The sequence below is a fragment of the Oncorhynchus tshawytscha genome, linkage group LG19 (genome assembly GCF_018296145.1).
Source record: "Oncorhynchus tshawytscha isolate Ot180627B linkage group LG19, Otsh_v2.0, whole genome shotgun sequence".
In the NCBI taxonomy this organism is placed as follows: domain Eukaryota; kingdom Metazoa; phylum Chordata; class Actinopteri; order Salmoniformes; family Salmonidae; genus Oncorhynchus; species Oncorhynchus tshawytscha.
The window spans coordinates 10,798,147-10,823,795 of record NC_056447.1 but is presented as its reverse complement, the minus strand read 5'-3'; the positions used below and the strand labels follow the sequence as shown (position 1 = coordinate 10,823,795).

The window sequence follows — 25,649 nt, the reverse complement described above, 5'->3', positions numbered from 1 at the left end:
TAAACAACACTTTTTATGGATATCTTTAAGAAATGGCTTTCTTCTTGCCACTCTTCCATAAAGGCCAGATTTGTGCAATATACGACTGATTGTTGTCCTATGGACAGAGTCTCCCACCTCAGCTGTAGATCTCTGCAGTTCATCCAGAGTGATCATGGGCCTCTTGGCTGCATCTCTGATCATTCTTCTCCTTGTATGAGCTGAAAGTTTAGAGGGACGGCCAGGTCTTGGTAGATTTGCAGTGGTCTGATACTCCTTCCATTTCAATATTATCGCTTGCACAGTGCTCCTTGGGATGTTTAAAGCTTGGGAAATCTTTTTGTATCCAAATCCGGCTTTAAACTTCTTCACAACAGTATCTCGGACCTGCCTGGTGTGTTCCTTGTTCTTCATGATGCTCTCTGCGCTTTTAACGGACCTCTGAGACTATCACAGTGCAGGTGCATTTATACAGAGACTTGATTACACACAGGTGGATTGTATTTATCATCATTAGTCATTTAGGTCAACATTGGATAATTCAGAGATCCTCACTGAACTTCTGGAGAGAGTTTGCTGCACTGAAAGTAAAGGGGCTGAATAATTTTGCACGCCCAATTTTTCAGTTTTTGATTTGTTAAAAAAGTTTGAAATATCCAATAAATGTCGTTCCACTTCATGATCGTGTCCCACTTGTTGTTGAGTCTTCACAAAAAAATACAGTTTTATATCTTTATGTTTGAAGCCTGAAATGTGGCAAAAGGTCGCAAAGTTCAAGGGGGCCGAATACTTTCGCAAGGCACTGTAACTAGGCAAGTCAGTTAAGAACAAATTCTTATTTTCAATGACGGCCTAGGAACAGTGGGTTAACTGCCTGTTCAGGGGCAGAACGACAGATTTGTACCTTGTCAGCTCGGGGGTTTGAACTTGCAACCTTCCGGTTACTAGTCCAACGCTCTAACCACTGTGTCTCTAAGATGGTCATACATTTTGCAGGAGGTTAGGAAGTGCAGCTCAGTTTCCACCTCATTTTGTGGGCAGTGCACATAGCCAGGTCTGCCTACGGCGGCCTTTCTCAATAGCTTCTTTTTAGGTGGTTGTAGAATTTAATAACACAGTGTCCAAATAAGGGCCAGAAGTATACAGAATGGTGTCGTCTGCGTAGAGGTGGATCAGAGACTCACCAGCAGCAAGAGCGACATCATTGATATATACAGAGAAGAGAGTCGGTAGATAAGCATATTCTCAGAACTGTATTTACCTTCAAATAACAGATAATTCCATTGTCTGAATGATAATAAAACCTCCCAGGGAACAATTGTAAAACATTCTCAGAATCTCCCTTCAACTTAAAAATGTATGTTCCCAGAACAGAGGAAATGTTCACTTTCGTTCTTAGAGCATTTAAAAACCGGTCAGACTTGGGGGCCAAAAAACGTACGTTCCCACAACTTCCAAGGAACCAAATGTGCTAGCTGGGCTGTCACTTTTACAGTGGGTGTTGGGAGAGGGCACAGCATGTGTGTTTTTAGCAGGGGGAGGGGTGTGTGCGTGCGTGTAGCGGGGGTAGGAGGGTTTGTGTGTAGCAGGGAGATGTGTGTGTGTGTGTGTGTAGTGGGGAGGGGTGTGTGTGTGTGTGTGTGTGAGCAGAGCCACACCCAGGCTGATTGGGGGACCACACCTCCGTGAGGAATCTGCTGCAGCTGGGTCACGTGTCTACCCTTTCTCTCTCTCGCCCGCTCTCTCTCCAATTAAATTGAATTTAAAGGGCTTTATTGGGATGGGAAACATATGTTTACATAGTTTGTCACTTTATTACCTATCCCAATCAGACATTAACAGTAAACATTACACTCATAAAAGTTTCAAAAGTTCTCTCTCGCACTCTGCTAAGCTGTATTCTGGCATTCTGCTAAGAAGCTGGGCTGTGGCCTTTCCATCTAAAAGGACCCATGAGCACCTACATGTGAAGAGCATGTCAAATTAAAGCTAAGAGTCTATTTTGTTACAGTACGAACTGTAAGAGGCATTTCCATCTAAATGGACCCAACATGTGAAGTTCATAGGAGCATGTCAAATTGGGACCGACTGACCAAATCGGTCTTAGGTGGCAAAATTTCAAATTGTGTTTTTTAGATTGGATAAAAGCAAAGACACAGAGCTACAAAATGGTATATAATACACTGCATTTGAGGAACAATGGGAATGTAATTCTGCTTTGAAAGTTGATAAACTTGTAACCTCATTTTTGAGAAAATGGCCTTTGAATTATTTGGTACACCTACTGGAGAGCCCTTCTTTGTCTACACCCATTCAGCATCTTTCACACCCTCTTATGCTTTAGCCCCACCCATCTCTTTAAGGGTTGATCCGAGCGTTCTGTACCCAGTCCAGCACCCAAGCTAGCTAACTTGCTAGCTACTTCCAGACACACATGTGAGAACAGTTCACTGAACATTGCTTGCCCTAGCAGATCTGGTTAGCCTGTTTTGTTATCCAGAGCGTTGGTGACCGCAAATGTGCTGTCAGATTGTCCATTTGTAAATTCAGAGCTTCTCGCTCTAGGAGCATTCAGAGCACATACTGGACTCTCTGACCGATGAGTAAGGTTGGTCCGAACGTTATGACCTCACAACGGCAGTCAAACATCCAAGCTAACTGGCTAACATTGGCTAGCTACTTCCAGACACATGATGAGAGAACACCCCACTCTGACCATTTTACTCCCCCTAGCAGAGCTGGGTGACTGTAATTGTGCTCCTGGCAACAATTTAGTTATGCTTTTTTAGCCGACATCGGGATAATTTCAACCGGTGTTGAGCGTTCGTATATTCATCAGTTATTCTGCGCTCTGGCACACTCCGATCGTCTATTGTTAAAACAATTAACCATAATCCCAACTCATGACGTTACTACCCTGCATGTATCTGCAGGTAGCTCCTTAAAACTTTACCTGAATGTTTCAATACGACTTTTAATAACACTGCTAGCTTAGGTTAACTGCTTTGAACTCCAAGCACAGATGGGACACATGGAAATTCATTTTTATTTAGGCATTAATCATGCAAACACATTTATTTTTCATTGTGGCACAGCGTCAATGAGATTCAAACCTATTATCTTTTGTTATGTATCCATGGAAAGTCCACTACGCCACCAGGTTGGAGCAATCATGATATGTTGTTTTTTTTACTCATACGAAGCTGTTCATTTTTGTTTGTTAAAACAGACCCCATTTTTAAGGTAACAAGCACTCATTAAGATCAGGTGAGGCCAACACACCTAAACACACTTAACAAGATAGAGGATAATGAGAGTTTTGTTGATGCTGACATCAAAATGTATATGTTTTTTAATAACGTTTTTAGGAAGTGTTTTTTGTAATGTTACTAATGTTTTCTTTTTTTTATTTATGGAAAGCTTTCTTAATGTTCTGAGAAAACGACTATACATAGAACCGTGAGGAAAACTTGCCGAAGTACTGAAATTCCCACAGAAGAACATAGTTCAGAGAGCCTTAAGAAACCATTTGAGAACATTCCCAATGTCAAACCAGTTGGAAAACCTTCCTATACCATGAACAAAATGGATAAATGTTATCACGTTTGAACTTTTAGGAAACGTTCTGTTAAAGTAATGAAATACCAAGAAAATAACATTGTTTTGTCAAGTTCCTTAAATGTTCTGAGAGTGTTCCGAATCCAAGCAACTATCCTGCACCATTCCCAGAATGTTGTGGGAAGGTTGTATGCAAAATAACCATAGGACAACCACTCTCTCACCAGGCTCTAAGAAAACATGGTCTTCAGAACGTTATGTGCATGCTGGGTTTACTGTACTGAACTCTACCGTTAATCTAACGCCTGCCTCAGACCACTCGTAGAACAGTGCGTCGTTAGATGTTTTTTTTGCACTCCAGCATCACTTTATACACAAGATCTCCGCTAAACAAAGAATTACATGGTTTGACTGCCGATAACTTCAGAATAAAGTTGACTACAGTAGAAATACAAAGTTGCCAATGTCTTTGCAATTGATACAGACAAGCGACGTATAAAATGATGCTTCAAATGAAACCCAAGATGGCTACATTAAAATATATCACATTGACATACATTTCATGTTCAATCAATTGAGTTGTATTTTGCTACTTGTAGGCTACTGTCTGTAATTTGTCTTGAAATATGTGTAGCCTAACAGCAATGATGTACCAAATTGTGATTTTGTGCATTTTCTTTCATTGGGTAAGAGTTACAATAAGCCGCCTCAGTATTTGCAGCTGTAGATTGTAATATCTCTCGAGGAGCTGATCTGTCGTCAGTATTGTTGAATAATTATAATGTTAAGGAAAGATTTTATTTGAGAAAGCTGATCCTATCAGTATCGTCACATGTTCCAATGACGCACGTAGCAACCGTTCTCTCTCCATTGTGATTTGGCCTTGATGGAGGTCCTTGACGATCTTCTTGGCCTTCCTGAAACGCATGTGGGCCTTTGATGGGAAGATGCTAAGTTCCATCACTTCCAGGAAACCGGACCCTGTGCTCTACCGTGCTGTACTGTCCAAACTTGGGAACCATAGACATCTAGGATCCTTTCACATTTGATCTGGTCTGGACCAACCAAATGTGCTCTTGTTTGAGGGTCGAGCTCATTACAATAAGAGCCAGTGATTAGAATAATACCTAAATATGCAAAAATAAGGATATTGGAAATGTCTACCTTTTTGAGTTCCTAGGTACATCACCATGGAGAGAATGATATTCATAAGCATAATTATGAATTTGTGTAGAGTACAGAACAGGGACCTATGATTCCGTTACCGTAATTCCGTTACCAGATGTAAATCCACTTCACCTACTGTACTTCAATAACCAACATTTTTTTTCATAGCTGACACCCCATTCTTTCTGCAGACATCTTTTAATCATAATTCGTAGCCGATATTTCCGAGTTTTTGGAGAATTTGGTCGCATAAATAGCTGAGGGAGATTTGACTGTAATTCTGTCAGTGAACTTCTGCAGTTCTTCCAGGAAATATGTTTTTGTGAAATGTTCTTTGTAAATTGTTTATTTAGTCGTTGTGCATAGAGGTTTATGGTTAAACTTTGAAATCAATGTTTTTTGTTTGGCATACATTTTAAAGTGAAAACTTGAGTCAAACCTTAATTGCGTTACTGTGTGTGTGTGTGTGTGTGTGTGTGTGTGTGTGTGTGTGTGTGTGATTACATAGACCCACAAAGAATTCAGAAACAAATCCAATTTTGATAAACTGAAATACCACAGTGTGCCATCACAGCAGCAAGACTTGTGACCTGTTGCCACAAGAAAAGGGCAACAAGTGAAGAACAAACACCATTGTAAATACAACCCATATTTATGTTGATTTATTTTCCCTTTTCTACTTTAACTATTTGCAAATTGTTACAACACTGTGTATATATATATATATACATAATAGGACATTTGAAATGTCTTTATTCCTTTGGAGCTTTTTTGAGTGTAATGTTTACTGTTCATTTTGTTTATTTCACTTTTGTTTTATCTATTTCACTTGCTTTGTCGAGAGAGAGAGAGAGAGAGACTCTCCACTCCCCTCTGCTTCTAGAGAAGGGTGTGACTGTCTACCAGTAAGAGAGAGGGAGGGGACATTCTTGTTGAGCTACTCCTCCCTGTTTCTCTCTTTCTCTTTCGGTCTCATTAACTTACTAGCAGGGCAAGGATTAGGCTTTCTCTCTCTCGCTACATATATGTCCCTATTTCCTTCTGTTTTCCTCTCACATAAGACTACTCTTTATTGTATTTCTCTCTACACCAAATTAGTATTTTTGTTTCTGAGTAGTAGGCCTACAGTTTGAGAAGAGGTAATGCTGGGTATATTTGTGTGGGTGGCACTACTCTGGTTGTCATTTCCTCTTCTTACCTGTCTCTACTCCTCCCCATCCCCCCTGTTCTCACCTCTCCTCTAATGGTCTTTCCCTCTCTACCTCTATCTCACCCATCCTCTATCGCATCTGTCTGTTGCATGTCAGCGTATGTAGCAGTTGGCTAACATGTCTTATCTGCCAGTGTAGCAGTAGTCTAACTGTACCCCTGTACAGATAACTGTGTGTCTCTCTCTATCTCTCTCTCTGTCTCTGTCTCTGTGTGTGTGTGTTATCTATATGTATTATGTGGCTAACAGTCCTCTCTCTCCCTCTCCTCTGCAGTGCCTGTCGAGTCCTAAGGCCAGCGGTGGTGCCAGCTCCCAACCACAACCCAAGAAGGAGTCCCAACCCCAGCAGCCCAAGTTGACCAAGAAGGAACCCAAGACAGAGCCTCATACCCAGGAGGAAGAAGAAAACATGCCCTCAGTACACATCAAACCAGAACCACAGGAGGTGGAGTCCACGGTGAGAGATTGAATGAGGGGTGGAAGAGTGGTGTAGAGGAATGGATGGAGGGTTTGGGGAGTGTGGGGTGGTGAAGAAGAGGGGGATAGATGACTTAAATTGAAGAGAAAGAGTTCTGGGTGGATGGTTGTAGAGAGAGACCCAGACTCGATTTCCTGTAGCCTCTGTCTGTAGATTGTTAGAAAGGGCAGAAGAAATGGGGGCTGGAGAGGAAAGAGAGTGTTAGAGAGAGAAGGGTGTAGAGCAGGGCTGTTCATTGTCGGTCCTGAAGGGCCAAAGCACTTCTGGTTTTCATCCTCTCCTAATCAGGACTTATTCAGACCTGGGACACCAGGGGAGTGTAGTTAACTACCAGGTAGAAACAAAAAGCAGGAGTGTTTCGGCCCTCCAGGACCGGAATTGAACAGTCCTGGTGCAGATAAGACGACTGAGGGTGAATGTATTGTGTAGGACAGATTCCCTGTCATACGGAAAGGGAAATCATGCCAGCTCTATAGTTCTACATTACATTTCTCTGTGCATGTAGAGATAGAGTTGGGTGAGCTGTAGCGAGAGAATGTTACCCATAAAGTTCCGCTGATATTTTTCTGCGGGTTCAGAGAATATTCCATCAACATCATTTCAAACATACACAGAACACGGTTGCCATGTTCTCAGAATGTAAGATATTCATGTTCTAGACATGTTTAATGGGAACGTTGCCAGAACATGTCTGTGTGTCAGTTGTGGCCTGATGGTCCCAAAGAAACATCCCCCCCCCCACAAAAAAGACATTCATTACACATCATGCCTTGTTACTGTTGCCCATCAAGGCCCTGGTTGGTGAACCAACCACTGATCCATTCACAGCTCTTTTTGTCTGTTGGCAAGGGATACTCACACACATGATGACATTGTGCATGTTCATTTATACAGTAATTATTATTCAACATGTCCTCAGATGGGATTTGACCTCATAGCATTCAGATCTTCCTGCTACGCCACCATGTCTGTGTCAGTTATTAGCTCATTTCACAATTCTCACGTCATTGATTTGATTTACTTATTTGTAGTTGTCTAATGTTGGTGGGGCATATTAAACTGTTTTAATCATACTCCTCAATCACTATGATCAAAGGTTTTTCTTTAGTGTACTTTTAACAGAGCTGAGATTTACTTTGAAGTGCATTCACCCTATTGCTTACAACTATCAAGTGCCTAGGGAGGATGGGTCAGGTTTTCTATTGGACAGGGCCTAACTACAGTGGGGCAAAAAAGTATTTAGTCAGCCACCAATTGTGCAAGTTCTCCCACTTAAAAAGATGAGAGAGGCCTGTAATTTTCATCATAGGTACACTTCAACTATGACAGACAAAATGAGAAGAAAAAAATCCAGAAAATCACATTGTAGGATTTTTTAATGAATTTATTTGCAAATTATGGTGGAAAATAAGTATTTGGTCAATAACAAAAGTTTATCTCAATACTTTGTTATATACCCTTTGTTGGCAATGACAGAGGTCAAATGTTTTCTGTAAGTCTTCACAAGGTTTTCACACACTTGCTGCTATTTTGGCCCATTCCTCCATTGCAGATTTCCTCTAGAGCAGTGATGTTTTGGGGCTGTTGCTGGGCAACATGGACTTTCAACTCCCTCCAAAGATTTTCTATGGGGTTGAGATCTGGAGACTGGCTAGGCCACTCCAGGACCTTGAAATGCTTCTTACGAAGCCACTCCTTCGTTGCCCGGGCGGTGTGTTTGGGATCATTGTCATGCTGAATGATCCAGCCACGTTTCATCTTCAATGCCCTTGCTGATGGAAGGAGGTTTTCACTCAAAATCTCACGATACATGGTCTCATTCATTCTTTCCTTTACACGGATCAGTCGTCCTGGTCCCTTTGCAGAAAAACAGCCCCAAAGTATGATGTTTACACCCCCATGCTTCACAGTAGGTATGGTGTTCTTTGGATGCAACTCAGCATTCTTTGTCCTCCAAACACGACGAGTTGAGTTTTTACCAAAAAGTTATATTTTGGTTTCATCTGACCATATGACATTCTCCCAATCTTCTTCTGGATCATCCAAATGCTCTCTAGCAAACTTCAGACGGGCCTGGACATGTACTGGCTTAAACAGGGGGACACGTCTGGCACTGCAGGATTTGAGTCCCTGGCGGCGTAGTGTGTTACTGATGGTAGTCTTTGTTACTTTGGTCCCAGCTCTCTGCAGGTCATTCACTAGGTTCCCCCGTGTGGTTCTGGGATTTTTGCTCACCGTTCTTGTGATCATTTTGACCCCACGGAGTGAGATCTTGCGTGGAGCCCCAGATCGAGGGAGATTATCAATGGTCTTGTATGTCTTCCATTTCCTAATAATTGCTTCCACAGTTGATTTCTTCAAACCAAGCTGCTTACCTATTGCAGATTCAGTCTTCCCAGCCTGGTGCAGGTCTACAATTTTGTTTCTGGTGTCCTTTGACAGCTCTTTGGTCTTGGCCATAGTAGAGTTTGGAGTGTGACTGTTTGAGGTTGTGGACAGGTGTCTTTTATAATGATAACATGTTCAAACAGGTGCCATTAATACAGGTAACAAGTGGAGGACAGAGGAGCCTCTTAAAGAAGAAGTTACAGGTCTGTGAGAGCCAGAAATCTTGCTTGTTTGTAGGTGACCAAATACTTATTTTCCACCATAATTTGCAAATAAATTCATAAAAAATCCTACAATGTGATTTTCTGGATTTTTTTTCTTCTCATTTTGTCTGTCATAGTTGAAGTGTGCCAATGATGAAAATTACAGGCCTCTCATCTTTTTAAGTGGGAGAACTTGCACAATTGGTGGCTTGACTAAATACTTTTTTGCCCCACTGTATACTGGCCCGATAAGTACATGCCAGTGGTTCCCAAACTGTGGCGGCGTATAATTTCTTCTCGCATCTACATGCTCTACTCGTTTCACCTTTTCCCTTCGCTTGTGGACTTCAATGCACAACACATCAGCTGTCTGAAATCAGCTGTCTGACCAGGCTAACCGCTACACACAGCCTACATCATTGTCACCATATTAACATCATAGTCAACATAGGTAATAGAAATAAGGTGTTAGTAAACCTGCTGCAATCATGCAGTAATACAGTGTACAGTCAGCAGCAAGCAGTTTAGCAGTTACATCGGTGGGCCCAGGTGGCAATAATTTAATACAACCGAAAGCTTACCTTGACTTGGAAGAGTTCCAGTGTTGGATAGCCATAGACAGCTAGCTAACATAGCATCCCTCTCTGTTTGAGCCAGGTGTTTGAGTAGGCTAAACTAGCTAGCTGCATTTGCTAGCTGAGTAAGTGAAAGTGAAAAAGAAATACAACAAAATATAGTTCTCTCTCCTTCGCTTCTCCATTTTTGAAGAAATTAATTTGTTCAAAACTGATGGCCAACTAGCTGAAAAAGTTTGAGAGCGTTTATCTAATGTTCCCTCGTTAGATTTGATCTAATCTCACTCTGGCTAGCATTAGTTGTTGATCTTGTTGATGTGCAGGACTGTGGTTGTTTGATCAATAGGACTGTGAAGTTCCCAAATGTCAGAGGAATCCCGTGGTATTTACATATAGGCCCTACTGCCTGTAAACACACAGTCCAGTTCAAAGTGAATGATGGCAGGCCCTACTGCCTGTAAACACACAGTCCAGTTCAAAGTGAATTATGTCAGATGGTTTATTTGCATAAAGGCCTACTGTACCTCTGATTGGCTATAGTGCACCGTTCTGCCTAGACTCCGGTCCTGGATGAGACAGATGTTTTTATTTGGTTTTATTTACTGCAGTGTCTAATTCTTGTCCAAACGCATGGCTGCTTTCCCACTCTATATTGCTATAGAACTTTCACAAATGCCTTAGTCTACGTCATTCCCAAACATTCTATGAATTGATGGAAGTGTGAAAATGATCTTTTGCTAAATGCTGTCACTTTCACTTTTAATATCTCTTGTTCTGAGAACATGTTGGGTGGGACGTTGATGGAATATTCATCCAAACAGAAAACTGGACACATGAATGTGTTTGCCACGTTCCTATGAAACGTGTCAAGAGCATTTGTCTTACATTCTGAAGAAATGGTAACCACAGTAACTCCAAAGTTGCATTTGACATTAAGGGGGTGGTCTCTTGGAAACATTCCTTGCACATCACGGGGACATTCCTGTAAAAACGTTAGTTCGTGACTTAATGAGACTCTTTAAGAGAACTTTCTCTGAAGTTGTGGGAACATTTGTTGTTACCTGGGAGAGCTTTCAGACGGGAGAGGGAGAGAGAGAGAGAGAAAATGGTGGAAAGAGAGGGAGGAGGGGTGGGCAGATAGGGTGGGTCACAGTTGCATTAGGCCTAGTTTGAGAGGGGTGTGGTTGGGTTGTTGTGTGTGTGTGTGTGTGTGTGTGTTGACCACCCCCTCAAGGAAGCCGCCCAGTAAGAACACAGCAGGATAGTGGGTTTCCTGTCCAGAGATAAGGGGTTCGTCCCAAATGGCACCGTATTCCTTACACAGTGCTCGACTTTTGACCAGAGCTCTATAGGCCTGGTCACAAGTAGTGCACTGTAAGTGGATATGGGCTCAAATTTGGGACACTGCTAAGGCCTTAAGTTCCCAAACACAGCTGACAGACTAACTGCTACATGGGCTCTATTGGACTCTACTATGGGCTCTTTTGAGGGGCTCTACTGAGCACTGTTTAGTATGAAATATCTGGAGTAAACCGAGGGAAAAGGTCATGTTTTTGTTGTTCAAATGAATAAAAAATACATCTACCATTTTGTGCTAAACAGGACCCTGGTCTGGACCTTACCAGACAAGGAACTGGGAGATGGATAGAGACTGAGAGAAGAGAGAAAGGGAAAGGGTGTAAGAGATGGACATAGTGAGAGGGAGATGGGAAAAGAGAGACACACACACTCAATGAGATGCAGAAGTACAGTACACACACTACCGTTCAAAAGTTTGGGCTCACTTAGAAATGTCCTTGTTTTCCATGAGAATATACATGACATGAGTTGCAAAATGAATAGGAAATGTAGTCAAGACGTTGACGAGGTTATAAATAATGATTTTTAATTGAAATAATAATTGTGTCCTTCAAACTTTGCTTTCATCAAAGAATCCTCCATTTGCAGCAATTACATCCTTGTAGACCTTTGGCATTCTAGTTGTCAATTTGTTGAGGTAATCTGACGAGATCTCACCCCATGCTTCCTGAAGCACCTCCCACAAGTTGGATTGGCTTGATGGGCACTTCTTACGTACCACAGCTCAATAGGGTTGAGATCCGGTGACTGTGCTGGCCACTCCATTATAGACAGAATACCAGCTGACTGCTTCTTCCCTAAATAGTTATTGCATAGTTTGGAGCTTTGCTTTGGGTCATTGTCCTGTTTTAGGAGGAAATTGGCTCCAATTAAGCGCCGTCCACAGGGTATGACATGGCGTTGCAAAATGGAGTGATAGCCTTCCTTCTTCAAGATCCCTTTTACCCTGTACAAATCTCCCAACACCAAAGCACCCTCTATTGTACTTGTCCTCTTGCTCAGTTGTGCACCGGGGCCTCCCACTCCTCTTTCTATTCTGGTTAGAGCCAGTTTGCACTGTTCTGTGTATGGAGTAGTACACAGCGTTGTACGAGATCTTCAGTTTCTTGGCAATTCCTCGCATGGAATAGCCATTTCTCAGAACAAGAATAGACTAACGAGTTTCAGAAGAAAGGCCTTTGTTTCTGGCCATTTTGAGCCTGTAATTGAACCCATAAATGCTGATGCTCCAGATACTCAACTAGTCTAAAGATGGCCAGTTTTATTGTTTCTTTGATCAGAACAACAGTTTTCAGCTGTGCTAGCATAATTCTAAAAAGGTTTTCTAATGATCAACTAGCCTTTTAAAATTATAAACTTGGATTAGCTAACACAACGTGCCATTGGAACACAGGAGTGATGGTTGCTGATAATGGGCCTCTGTACGCCTATGTAGATATTCCATAAAAAATTTGCCGTTTCCAGCTACAATAGTCATTTACAACATTAACAATGTCTACACTGTATTTCTGATCAATTTCATGTTATTTTAATTGACGAAAAATGTGCTTTTCTTTTAAAAAAAGGACATTTCTAAGTGACCCCAAACTTCTGAACGGTAGTGTACATTCACACCCTGCTTTGTCACTCCCCTCCCTTACCACCTCTCCCTTCCTCACCCTCACTCTTTTTCTCTCTCGCCCCGGCTACCACTATCAGTTTCTCTCAGTTTTTTTCAATATAAGGGCTTTATTGACATGGGAAACATGTTATCATCGCCAAAGCAAGTGAAGTAGATAATCAACAAAAGTGAAGTAAACCATAAAAATGAACAGTAAACATTACACTCACAGAAGTTCTCTTGCTCTCTGAGTCTCGCCTAGGCCCTAATAGGATATATCGAGGGAGGCTTCCGCTCTCTGGTAGCCATGGCAACGGGGCTCTGGTGGGAGTTGGAGCCTGCCTGCCCACACCCCTCACACACACACCCCTCCTCCACCCCTTCACTGCTACCCCCCTGCAACTCTCCCCTCCATCCCCCACAACACACCACTACTACACCCAAAGGCACAAACAAATACACACAGTAAAACTGACACGCATACGCGCACACACAGATAAACCCACACAGACACACATACACACACACACACACAAAACTTGTTGCGTGCTAGAAATACACATTTTCATTTTAATCTCTCTCTCTCACACACACACACACACACACACACACACACACACACACACACACACACACAGAAGCACACACACAGAAGCACACACACTCACACACACACCCAGGGACTTGTCCTCCAGCTATCTGGAGCGCTAATGCAGAAAGATGTGTACCACACCCACTCTACCCACTCCATTTACACACACACACACACACACCCACTCTACCCACTCCATTTACACGCACACACACTCACCACACATTACTGTAGTATTGCTAGGATGCAGCTAGCGTTCCATCCCTATTCACCCACAATCAGTCATGGTGCAGAGTTATGATGTCATCGTTGGCCGGTACGAGCAATTTTTCCTCCTGGACCAGAAATAACAGTAACTCCACTTTAGGTTGTGTGTGTGTGTGTGTGTGTGTGTGTCATGTTGGGTTGTCAGAACATTCAAGACTTTACACTGACATGTTTGTTGTCTTTGACCGACGGCTCTTCATTTTGTGTGTTGATGTCTTAGATTCTGTGTTTTAAGCTGTTGTATCTACAATCAACGTTGGGTTCCACCCTGCTTTTAAAGCACAGATTACAGTGAGGCTAATTGAAGGTTATTACTAAGGTCTATAGGCTGAGGGAGTATCACAGGGTATAAACACACTGTCAACATTTGGACAATTAGGTTGTAAAGACACAGTTTGACAAAGTTTGATGTCAGTCAGCTCTGCCAGAGAGGCTTGTTGTTGTTGTTGTCTGCTGGATATAGGCTATGTTTAAGTATTAACCCTAGGGTGTGTGTGTGTGCCTGCACGCGTCTATGGGAATTGGTCTATATGGATAGGGCTCATTTGAAATGTTTCTTACACAAGAAATATCGAAAGCATGTGCATAACCTTGGTAGCAATTAAAAGGGAATATTTACATTTGACATTTTAGTAATAATAAATATATATGTTTTTTTACATTTTAGGGAGTGGATCAGCTTTAATATTGAGGATAAATTGTTGCTTCCATCAATGTAATACATACAGTTGAAGTCGGAAGTTTACATACACTTAGGTTGGAGTCATTAAAACTTGTTTTTCAACCACTCCACAAATTTCTTGTTAACAAACTATAGTTTTGGCAAGTCGGGTAGGAGATCTACTTTGTGCATGAACAAGTAATTTTTCCAACAATTTTTTACGGACAGATTATTTCACTTATTTATTCACTCACTGTATCACAATTCCAGTGGGTCAGAAGTTTACATACACTAAGTTGACTGTGCCTTTAAACAGCCTGTGCAAATCAATCCCAGAACAACAGCAAGGACCTTGTGAAGATGCTGGAGGAAACGGGTACAAAAGTATCTATAAAACGAGTCCTATATCGACATAACCTGAAAGGCCGTTCAGCAAGGATAAAGCCACTGGTCCAAAACCACCATAAAAAAGCCAGACTACAGTTTGCAACTGCACATGGGGACAAAGATCATACTTTTTGGAGAAATGTCCTCTGGTCTGATAGAACTGTTTGGCCATAATCGTTATGTTTGGAGGAAAAAGGGGGAGGCGTGCAAGCCGAAGAACACTATCCCAACCGTGAAGCACGGGGTGGCAACATCATGTTGTGGGGGTGCTTTGCTGCAGGAGGGACTGGTGCACTTCACAAAATAGATAGCGTCATAAGGCAGGAAAAGGTTGTGGATATATTGAAGTAACATCAAGACATCAGTCAGGAAGTTAAAGCTTGGACACAAATGGGTCTTCCAAATGAACAATGACCCCAAGCATACTTCCAAAGTTGTGGCAAAATGGCTTAAGGACAACAAAGTCAAAGTATTGAAGTGGCCATCACAAAGCCCTGACCTCAGTCCTTTAGAACATTTGTGGGCAGAACTGAAAAAGTGTGTGCGAGCAGGGAGGCCTACAAACCTGACTCAGTTACACCAGCTCTGAAAGGAGGAATTGGCCAAAATTCACCCAACTTATTGTGGGAAGCTTGTGTAAGATTACCCCAAATATTTGACCCAAGTTAAACAATTTAAAGGCAATGCTACCAAATACTATTTGAGTTTGTAAACTTCTGACCCACTGGGAATGTGATGAAAGAAATAAAAGCTGAAATAAATCATTCTCTCTACTATTATTCTGACATATCACATTCTTAAAATAGAGTGGTGATCCTAACTGACCTAAGACAGGGAATTTTTACCACGATTAAATGGCAGGAATTGTGAAAAACTGAGTTTAAATGGATTTGGCTAAGGTTTATGTAAACTTCTGACTTCAACTGTACATACATACCTATATACATAGATACATACCATATATATATATATATATATATATATATACACATAAACATTCACACATTGTACTCATATGTTCAAAAGTTTGGGGTCACTTAGAAATGTCCTTGTTTTTGAAAGAAAGGCAACATTAAAATGACACCAAGTTGATCAGAAATACAGTGCAGACATTGTTAATGTTGTAAATGACTATTTTATCTGGAAACGGCAGATTGTTAATGGAATATCTACATCGGTGTACAGAGGCCCATTATCAGCAACCATCACTCCTGTGTTCCAATGGCACATTGTGTTAGCTAATCCAACCCACAAATGCTGATGCTCCAGGTACATAACTAGTCTAAAGTAGGCCAGATTTATCTGTTCTTTAATTAGTACAACAGTTTTCAGCTGTGCTGACATAATTTCAAAATTGTTTTCTAATGATATATTAGCCTTTTTGAAATGATAAACTTGGATTAGCTAACACATTTCTAAGTGACCCCAAACTTTTGAACGGTAGTGTATATACATACATGTATATAATTAATTTGCAAATAAATTCATTAAAAATCCTACAATGTGGTTTTCTGGAGAAAAAAAATCTAATTTTGTCTGTCATAGTTGAAGTGTACCTATGATGAAAATTACAGGCCTCTCTCATATTTTTAAGTGGGAGAACTTGCACAATTGGTGGCTGACTAAATATTTTTTTGCCCCACTGTATATACATACACACTTTGTTTTGTCATTTAGCATATGCTCTTATCCAGTGTGACTTACAGTGCATGTACCTTAAGATAGCTAGGTCGGACAGTCACAGTAAGTAAAAATGGTCAAAATAAAGAAATGACCAGCAAAGTCAGAGCTAGTAAGGGTGGGGGGAGTCAAGTGAACGACATGGTGTTTGTTATCCAGCAACACGCCAAGACACACCGTGGAGGGACACCGTTGAGTTGTCAACCGGGATGGAGAGGTCATGGAGCGGACAGGCCATCCCCAAGAGGAAGAGGAGCTCCGTCTTGTCGTGGTTGCGCTTGAGGTGGTGATATCCAAGCTGAGATATCTGCCAGGCACGCAGAGATGCATGTCACCACCTGGATGTCTGAAGGGGGAAAGGAGAAAAATAGTTGAGTGTCATCTGCATAGCAGTGATAGGAGAGACCATGTGAGGATATGACAGAGCTGAGTGACTTGGTGTATAGGGATAGAAGAGGAGAGGGCCTCGTTCCATGCCCTGGGGGACACCAGTAGTGAGAGTATGTGGTGCAGGCACAGATCCTTTCCATGTCGGCTGGTAGGATCGGTCTGCCATGTATGATGCAATCCATAGCCTAAGACACCCAGGCCTGAGAGGGTGGAGAGGAGGGTATGATGGTTCATGGTGTTGAAGGCAGTGGATAGATCTAGGAGGATGAGAACAGAGGAAAGAGAGTCAGCTTTGGCAGTGCAAAGAGCCTCTGTGACACAGAGGAGAGCAGTCTCAGTTGAGTGAGCCGTCTTGAAGCCTGACTCGTTAGGATCAAGCAGATTGTTCTGAGAGAGTTAGTTGGTCAGAGACAGCACGCACAAGTGTTTTGGAAAGAAAAGAGTCTGTAGTTTTTGTGACATCAGAGGAGTAGAGTGTTGGTTTGTTGAGGAGGGGAGCGACATGGGCCATTTTGAAGTCAAAGGGGACGCAGCCATTGGTCAGGGATGAGTTGATGAGGGAAGTAAGGAATGGGAGAAGGTCTCCAGAGATGGTCTGGAGAAGGGAGGAGGGGATGGGGTAGAGCGGGCAGGTTGTCAGACGGCTGGACCTCACGAGTCGCAGGATTTCATCTGAAAAGAGAGGGGAGAAATAGGTCAAAGCCGTAGGGTAGTTCTGTGTGAGTAGGACCAGTGGACTCAATAGGCTTAGTGAATGAGGAACAGATGTCATCAACGTTCTTTTCAAAGTGGAACAGTTTGTCGTTTATGGGATTGTGAGGACCTCACTAATTGTGAGGACCTGACATGAGTAAATCCAAACATTGCACTCTTGATTTTATGTGCATTTTATATTTACTGTACTTTACACCGTATTTGTTGATAATGAAATCTGAAAATACTCTGGATCCATTCAGTAACATAGATAGAATATTCTGGAAAATACTCTGGATCCCATTCAGTAACATAGTAGGAATGTTCTGGAATAGGTGCAACATTGTTATTATAATCCTCAACGTCTTTCAAAATACGTTGAGCTGCTTAATTTACAGCATTTCCCCCACTCAAACAGCATCAATTGTGCAAAAGTTTCCCAATTAGCGTTAGGGATGGGGGCAACTTCTTTCAGCGTGTGGTGCTCAAGTTCAGAATGGATGTCAGTCAAAGCCCATACAGAGGCGTGAAGAGGAGACCCTGAGCTCTGACGTCATGTATAGCATGTTCAAGTACAGCTGCTTTGTTATTTAGGCGTTATTTACAAGTATAAAGGCACACTGGTCGGTGGTCAGTGGTTGTTGAAGTTGTCTGTGAGAAGGGAAGAGTTGATTGGTTGGTACGTACAGTCAGACCAGAGTGGGTGTTTTATACAGTGTAGAGGTTGCAGTTAGGGTGGACGGCAGAGTGCTGCGTGTTGGCCGGACTTCCTGCGTGCTCCACAGCTAATATCACATATAGTGTGCCCATCGAAAGAGATTTTAGTTCAATAAGTCGTGTTTATTTTCTCTCAAAAAGGTAGGGGTGTCAATAATTTTGATCCCTAAAGATTCTTATAGATAAAGTAGTCAAAAGTTGAGTATTTGGTCCCATATTCCTAGAACGCAATGACTACATCAGGCTTGTAATGGCAAATGCATCTAAAACGTTTGTAGAGTCACAAGCTTAATGTAGTCATTGCGTGTTAGGAATGTGGGACCAAATACTAAACTTATGAATTCATAAGAATCTTTATCGAGGGTGTCAATAACTTTTGGACCCTCTGTATATAAAACAACTACCACAACAAGCCATCTGGAAACATACTTAACTAACGTAACCAGTGTATCAATGACAGGAGATAAAGAAACAGAGAGAGGTGGATGTGGAGCCCAGACACACAGTTACGATAGCTATGATGAAACCCGTGACGACATGCACCTCCGCTCTCTAGTTATAGCTGGAACACAACAGTGTTCACTCCATCATTACAGACCAGCGAGGGTGACAGTGCCTCTTCTTCTGTCTCTCTCAATTTCACTCAATTACACTGGGCTTTATTGGAATTGTTTATACATGACCAAAGCAACTTAAAAAAAAAACTCAACCAAAACAACGACAAATACCAACAAAGCAAACAAAACAGACCAAAAATTCCGACGGTAAACATTACACACAAACGTTTCAAGAGAATAACAAAGTTTCAAATATGTCATTATTAAAATCTAGTATAGCATTAAAAATGTTACAAAAGCTATATACAATGTTTTGACAATGTGCAAAGAGTAGCATGTACAAATAATGGGGGGAAATAAATAGGCAGATATAGGTTATATTTACTTTGGTGTTTCTGACTCACTGGTTGACCTACTTTTGTGGCAGCAGGTCACACATTTTGCTGCTTGGATTGCAGCAAAAAAAATTGCAGATACGGGAGTTTGTCCAAATGTGGCAGTCTGCCTATGGTGACCTCTCTCAATAGCAAGGCTCTGAGTCTGTACATAGTCAAAGCTTTTCTTAGCTTTGGGTCAGTTTACTCTCTTTTTTCATGCAAGGTAGAATTCCAATTTGCTCAGTTTTTTGGGTTGATTCTTGACAATTTATCAAGTAATTCTCCTTTCTCGTAATTTGGTTGGGTGTAATTGTGTTGCTGTCCTAGGGCTCGTGTATTTGTGAACAGCGCCCCAAAATCATTTGGCTGAGGGGATTCTTCTCTAGGTATCTCCTTGAAGGTTAGGGCTTTGTGATGGAAGGTTTGGGCATCACTTTCCTTTTAGGTGGTTGTGGAATTCAACGGCTGTTTTCTGTCTGTGTGTAATGGGGTTTAATTCAGACACAGCCTCTCTCTCTTCTGTCAGTGTGTAATGGGGTTTCATTCTGACACAGCCTCTCTTCTGTCAGTGTGTAATGGGGTTTCATTCTGACACAGCCTCTCGCTCTACTGTCTGTGTGTAATGGGGTTTCATTCTGACACAGCCTCTCTCTCTTCTGTCAGTGTGTAATGGGGTTTCATTCTGACACAGCCTCTCTCTCTTCTGTCAGTGTGTAATGGGGTTTCATTCTGACACAGCCTCTCTTCTGTCAGTGTGTAATGGGGTTTCATTCTGACACAGCCTCTCTTCTGTCAGTGTGTAATGGGGTTTTATTCTGACACAGCCTCTCTTCTGTCAGTTTGTAATGGGGTTTCATTCTGACACAGCCTCTCTTCTGTCAGTGTGCAATGGGGTTTCATTCTGACACAGCCTCTCTTCTGTCAGTGTGTAATGGGGTTTCATTCTGACACATCCTCTCTTCTGTCAGTGTGTAATGGGGTTTCATTTCAGACACAGCCTCTCTCTCTTCTGTCAGTGTGTAATGAGGTTTCATTCTGACACAGCCTCTCTCTCTTCTGTCAGTGTGTAATGAGGTTTCATTTCAGACACAGCCTCTCTTCTGTCAGTGTGTAAGCCTCTCGCTCTACTGTCAGTGTGGGGTTTCATTCTGACACAGCCTCTCTCTCTGTCAGTGTGTAATGGGGTTTCATTTCAGACACAGCCTCTCTTCTGTCAGTGTGTAATGGGGTTTCATTTCAGACACAGCCTCTCTTCTGTCAGTGTGTAATGGGGTTTCATTCAGACACAACCTCTCTTCTGTCAGTGTGTAATGGGGTTTCATTTCAGACACAGCCTCTCTCTTCTGTCAGTGTGTAATGGGGTTTAATTTCAGACACAGCCTCTCTCTCTTCTGTCAGTGTGTAATGGGGTTTCATTTCAGACAAATTGTTAGGAACTCCGTTTGAAGTGTTTCAGCTGAGAGCAGTGGGTGTCTGAATATTCTTATGAGTCTAATCTAAACCATTGGGAAAGGGGATATAGGAGAGATGGATTGTAAGAAACAGAGAAGGGGAGTAAAGAGGTAGAGATGGAGGGAAGGTGTGGAGGACAAACAGACTAACATGAGAGGGCGAGGTGAAAGGGTGTGGAAGCAGAGAGAGGGATGGAGGGAAGGAAAGGGGGTCAGGGAGGAAGGGAGTGGGTGGGCGGGCGTGAAGATATAATGAGGGAAAAAACGAGTCAGCTGATACCTCCAAGTTTCCATGGCAACCTGGAGGCCTTTCCCACCCACTCTCCTTCTGTCTCTCTCTCGCTCTCTCTCTCCACCACCCCCACCCACTCCTTTGCTCTCTCACTCTTTTTTTGACCAATAACATGTAGCCTGGCCTATTTGTTATTTTGAACCCTGACTGAATCCCCTCTCTTTTCTGGGTCTACCTGTGTCCACTCTGTCGTTGTTGTGATGTAGGCTAGTTTTGGTAGGGTTAAGAATAGCACATCATCCCTCTCACTGACAAGTTTGCAGAGTATGTGTGTAGAAATCTGTGTTCAGTGCTTGGCCTTTGGTTAGGCCAGGGCAAAGCTGTGCTGCTTCTCTCTACTGTTGGGTTCTTTCTCTCCTTCCCTATGCTATGCTGTGTTTTTCTGTACTGCTCAATGCTAGATAGGGCTGTTGTATGCTGCTCCATGCTAGATAGGGCAGTTGTGTACTGCTCCATGCTAGATAGGGCTGTTGTGTGCTGCTCCATGCTAGATAGGGCTGTTATCTACCGCTCCATGCTAGATATGGCTGTTGTGTACTGCTCCATGCTAGATAGGGCTGCTGTGTACTACTCCATGCTAGATAGGGCTGTTGTGTGCTGCTCCATGCTAGATAGGGCTGCTATGTACTGCTCAATGCTAGATAGGGCTGCTGGTGCTGCTCCATGCTAGATAAGGCTGCTGTGTGCTGCTCCATGCTAGATAGGGCTGCTGTGTGCTGCTCCATGCTAGATAGGCCTGTTGTGAATGGCTCCATGCTAGATAGGGCTGTTGTGTATGGCTCCATGCTAGATAGGGCTGTGTTGTGTACTGCTCCATGCTAGATAGGGCTGTTGTGTGCTGCTCCATGCTAGATAGGGCTGTGTTGTGTACTGCTCCATGCTAGATAGGGCTGCTGTGTACTGCTCCATGCTAGATGGGGCTGCTGTGTGCTGCTCCATGCTAGATAGGGCTGTTGTGTACTGCTCCATGCTAGATAGGGCTGTTGTGTACTGCTCCATGCTAGATAGGGCTGTTGTGTACTGCTCCATGCTAGATAGGGCTGTTGTCTACTGCTCCTTAATGTAGGGTATGTAAACATTATATTAGGTAGCATTGTTTAAAGTGGCTAGTGATATATTTTACATCATTTCCCATCAATTCCCATTATTAAAGTGGCTGGAGTTGAGTCAGTGTGTTGGCAGCAGCCACTCAATGTTAGTGGTGGCTGTTTAACAGTCTGATGGCCGTGAGACAGAAGCTGTTTTTCAGTCTCTCGGTCCCAGCTTTGATGCACCTGTACTGACCTCGCCTTCTGGATGATAGCGGGGTGATAGCGGGGTGTTGTCCTTGATGATCCTTATGGCCGTCCTGTAACATCGGGTGGTGTAGGTGGCCTGGAGGGCAGGTAGTTTGCCCCCGGTGATGCGTTGTGCAGACCTCACTACCCTCTGGAGAGCCTTACGGTTGTGGGCGGAGCAGTTGCCGTACCAGGCGGTGATACAGCCCGACGGGATGCTCTCGATTGTGCATCTGTAGAAGTTTGTGAGTGCTTTTGGTGACAAGCCGAATTTCTTCAGCCTCCTGAGGTTGAAGAGGCGCTGCTGCGCCTTCTTCACAATGCTGTCTGTGTGGGTGGACCAATTCAGTTGGTCTGTGATGTGTATGCCGAGGAACTTAAAACTTGCTACCCTCTCCACTACTGTTCCATCGATGTGGATAAGGGGGTGTTCCCTCTGCTGTTTCCTGAAGTCCACAATCATCTCCTTAGTTTTGTTGACGTTGAGTGTGAGGTTATTTATCTGACACCACACTCCGAGGGCCCTCACCTCCTCCCTGTAGGCCGTCTCGTTGTTGTTGGTAATCAAGCCTACCACTGTTGTGTCGTCCGCAAACTTGATGATTGAGTTGGAGGCGTGCGTGGCCACACGGTCGTGGGAGAACAGGGAGTACAGGAGAGGGCTCAGAACGCTGTTGGGCTGTTGTGTACGGCTCCATGCTAGATAGGGCTGTGTTGTGTACTGCTCCATGCTAGATAGGGCTGTGTTGTGTACTGCTCCATGCTAGATAGGGCTGTTGTGTACTGCTCCATGCTAGATAGGGCTTTTCTGTGCTGCTCCAAGCTAGATAGGGCTGTGTTGTGTACTGCTCCATGCTAGATAGGGCTGTGTTGTGTACTGCTCCATGCTAGATAGGGCTGTTGTGTACTGCTCCATGCTAGATAGGGCTTTTCTGTGCTGCTCCAAGCTAGATAGGGCTGTTGTGTGCTGCTCCATTCTAGATAGGGCTGTTGTATACTGCTCCATTCTAGATAGGACTGTTGTGTGCTGCTCCATGCTAGATAGGGCTGTATTGTGTACTGCTCCATGCTTAGGGCTGTGTTGTGTATTGCTCCATGCTATAGAGGACTGCTGTGTGCTGCTCCATGCTTAGGGTTGTGTTGTATACTGCTCCATGCTAGACTGGGCTGTTGTGTGCTGCTCCATGCTAGATAGGGCTGTGTTGTGTACTGCTCCATACTAGATAGGGCGGTTGTGTACTGCTCCATGCTAGATAGGGCTGTTGTGTACTGCTCCATGCTAGATAGGGCTGTTGTGTACTGCTCCATGCTAGATAGGGCTGTGTTGTGTACTGCTCCATGCTAGATAGGGCTGTGTTGTGTACTGCTCCATGCTAGATAGGGCTGTGTTGTGTACTGCTCCATAATAGATAGGGCTGTTGTGTGCTGCTCCATGCTAGATAGGGCTGTGTTGTGTACTGCTCCATGCTACATAGGGCTGTGTTGTGTACTGCTCCATGCTAGATAGGGCTGTGTTGTGTGCTGCTCCATGCTAGATAGGGCTGTGTTGTGTACTGCTCCATGCTAGATAGGGCTGTTGCTCTGTGCGGCTCCATGCTTAGGGCTGTTGTGTGCTGCTCCATGCTACATAGGGCTGTGTTGTGTACTGCTCCATGCTTAGGGCTGTTGTGTGTTTCATGCTATATAGGGCTGTGTTGTGTGCTTCTACATGCTAGATAGGGCTGTTGTGTACTGTTCCACGCTAGATAGGGCTGTTGTGTACTGTTCCACGCTAGATAGGGCTGTTGTGTGCTGCTCCATGCTAGATAGGGCTGTGTTGTGTACTGCACCATGCTAGATAGGGCTGTGTTGTGTACTGCTCCATGCTAGATTGGGCTGTGTTGTGTGCTGCTCCATGCGAGATAGGGCTGTTGTGTACTGCTCCGTGCTAGATAGGGCTGTGTTGTGTACTACTCCGTGCTAGATAGGGCTGTGTTGTGTACTGCTCCATGCTAGATAGGGCTGTTGTGTACTGCTCCATGCTAGATAGGGCTGTTGTGTGCTGCTCCATGCTAGATAGGGCTGTGTTGTGTACTGCTCCAAACTAGATCGGGCGGTTGTGTACTGCTCCATGCTAGATAGGGCTGTTGTGTACTGCTCCATGCTAGATAGGGCTGTGTTGTGTACTGCTCCATGCTAGATAGGGCTGTGTTGTGTACTGCTCCATAATAGATAGGGCTGTTGTGTGATGCTCCATGCTAGATAGGGCTGTGTTGTGTGCTGCTCCATGCTTAGGGCTGTGTTGCATACTGCTCCATGCTAGATAGGGCTGTGTTGTGTACTGCTCCATGCTAGATAGGGCTGTGTTGTGTACTGCTCCATGCTAGATAGGGCTGTGTTGTGTACTGCTCCATGCTAGATAGGGCTGTGTTGTGTGCTGCTCCATGCTAGATAGGGCTGTGTTGTGTACTGCTCCATGCTAGATAGGGCTGTTGCTCTGTGCGGCTCCATGCTTAGGGCTGTTGTGTGCTGCTCCATGCTACATAGGGCTGTGTTGTGTACTGCTCCATGCTTAGGGCTGTTGTGTGTTTCATGCTATATAGGGCTGTGTTGTGTGCTTCTACATGCTAGATAGGGCTGTTGTGTACTGTTCCACGCTAGATAGGGCTGTTGTGTGCTGCTCCATGCTAGATAGGGCTGTGTTGTGTACTGCACCATGCTAGATAGGGCTGTGTTGTGTACTGCTCCAAGCTAGATTGGGCTGTGTTGTTTGCTGCTCCATGCGAGATAGGGCTGTGTTGTCTGCTGCTCCATGCTAGATAGGGCTGTTGTGTACTGCTCCGTGCTAGATAGGGCTGTTGTGTACTGCTCCTTGCTAGATAGGGCTGTGTTGTGTACTGCTCCATGCTTAGGGCTGTGTTGTGTGCTGCTCCATGCTAGATAGGGCTGTGTTGTGTATTGCTCCATGCTAGATAGGGCTGTTGTGTACTGCTCCATGCTAGATAGGGCTGTTGTGTTCTGCTCCATGCTAGATAGGGCTGTTGTGTGCTGCTCCATGCTAGATAGGGCTGTTGTGTACTGCTCCATGCTAGATAGGGCTGTGTTGTGTGCTGCTCCATGCTAGATAGGGCTTTTCTGTGCTGCTCCAAGCTAGATAGGGCTGTTGTGTGCTGCTCCATTCTAGATAGGGCTGTTGTATACTGCTCCATTCTAGATAGGACTGTTGTGTGCTGCTCCATGCTTAGGGCTGTGTTGTGTATTGCTCCATGCTATAGAGGACTGCTGTGTGCTGCTCCATGCTTAGGGTTGTGTTGTATACTGCTCCATGCTAGACTGGGCTGTTGTGTGCTGCTCCATGCTAGATAGGGCTGTGTTGTGTACTGCTCCAAACTAGATCGGGCGGTTGTGTACTGCTCCATGCTAGATAGGGCTGTTGTGTACTGCTCCATGCTAGATAGGGCTGTGTTGTGTACTGCTCCATGCTAGATAGGGCTGTTGTGTTCTGCTCCATGCTAGATAGGGCTGTGTTGTGTACTGCTCCATAATAGATAGGGCTGTTGTGTGATGCTCCATGCTAGATAGGGCTGTGTTGTGTGCTGCTCCATGCTTAGGGCTGTGTTGCAAACTGCTCCATGCTAGATAGGGCTGTGTTGTGTACTGCTCCATGCTAGATAGGGCTGTGTTGTGTACTGCTCCATGCTAGATTGGGCTGTGTTGTGTACTACACCATGCTAGATTGGGCTGTTGTGTGCTGTTCCATGTTAGATAGGGCTGTTGTGTACTGCTCCGTGCTAGATAGGGCTGTTGTGTAC

The 25,649-nt window shown here is 43.7% G+C and overlaps 1 protein-coding gene across 4 annotated transcripts in view; it reads left to right on the top strand.

Moving 5' to 3' along the window:
• The window catches only part of LOC112218357 (Krueppel-like factor 8), an 83,838-nt gene that overhangs the window by 27,030 nt on the left and 31,159 nt on the right, over nucleotides 1–25,649 (top strand). For 3 of the 4 annotated variants that reach the window (XM_024379071.2, XM_024379070.2, XM_024379072.2), the window contains exon 2: nucleotides 6,189–6,371. In XM_024379071.2, coding sequence (XP_024234839.1) covers nucleotides 6,189–6,371 — 183 coding nt within the window. Of the gene's footprint in view, nucleotides 1–5,655; nucleotides 5,844–6,188; nucleotides 6,372–25,649 lie in introns of those variants that run through there. The other variant, XM_024379073.2, reaches the window with a different exon arrangement.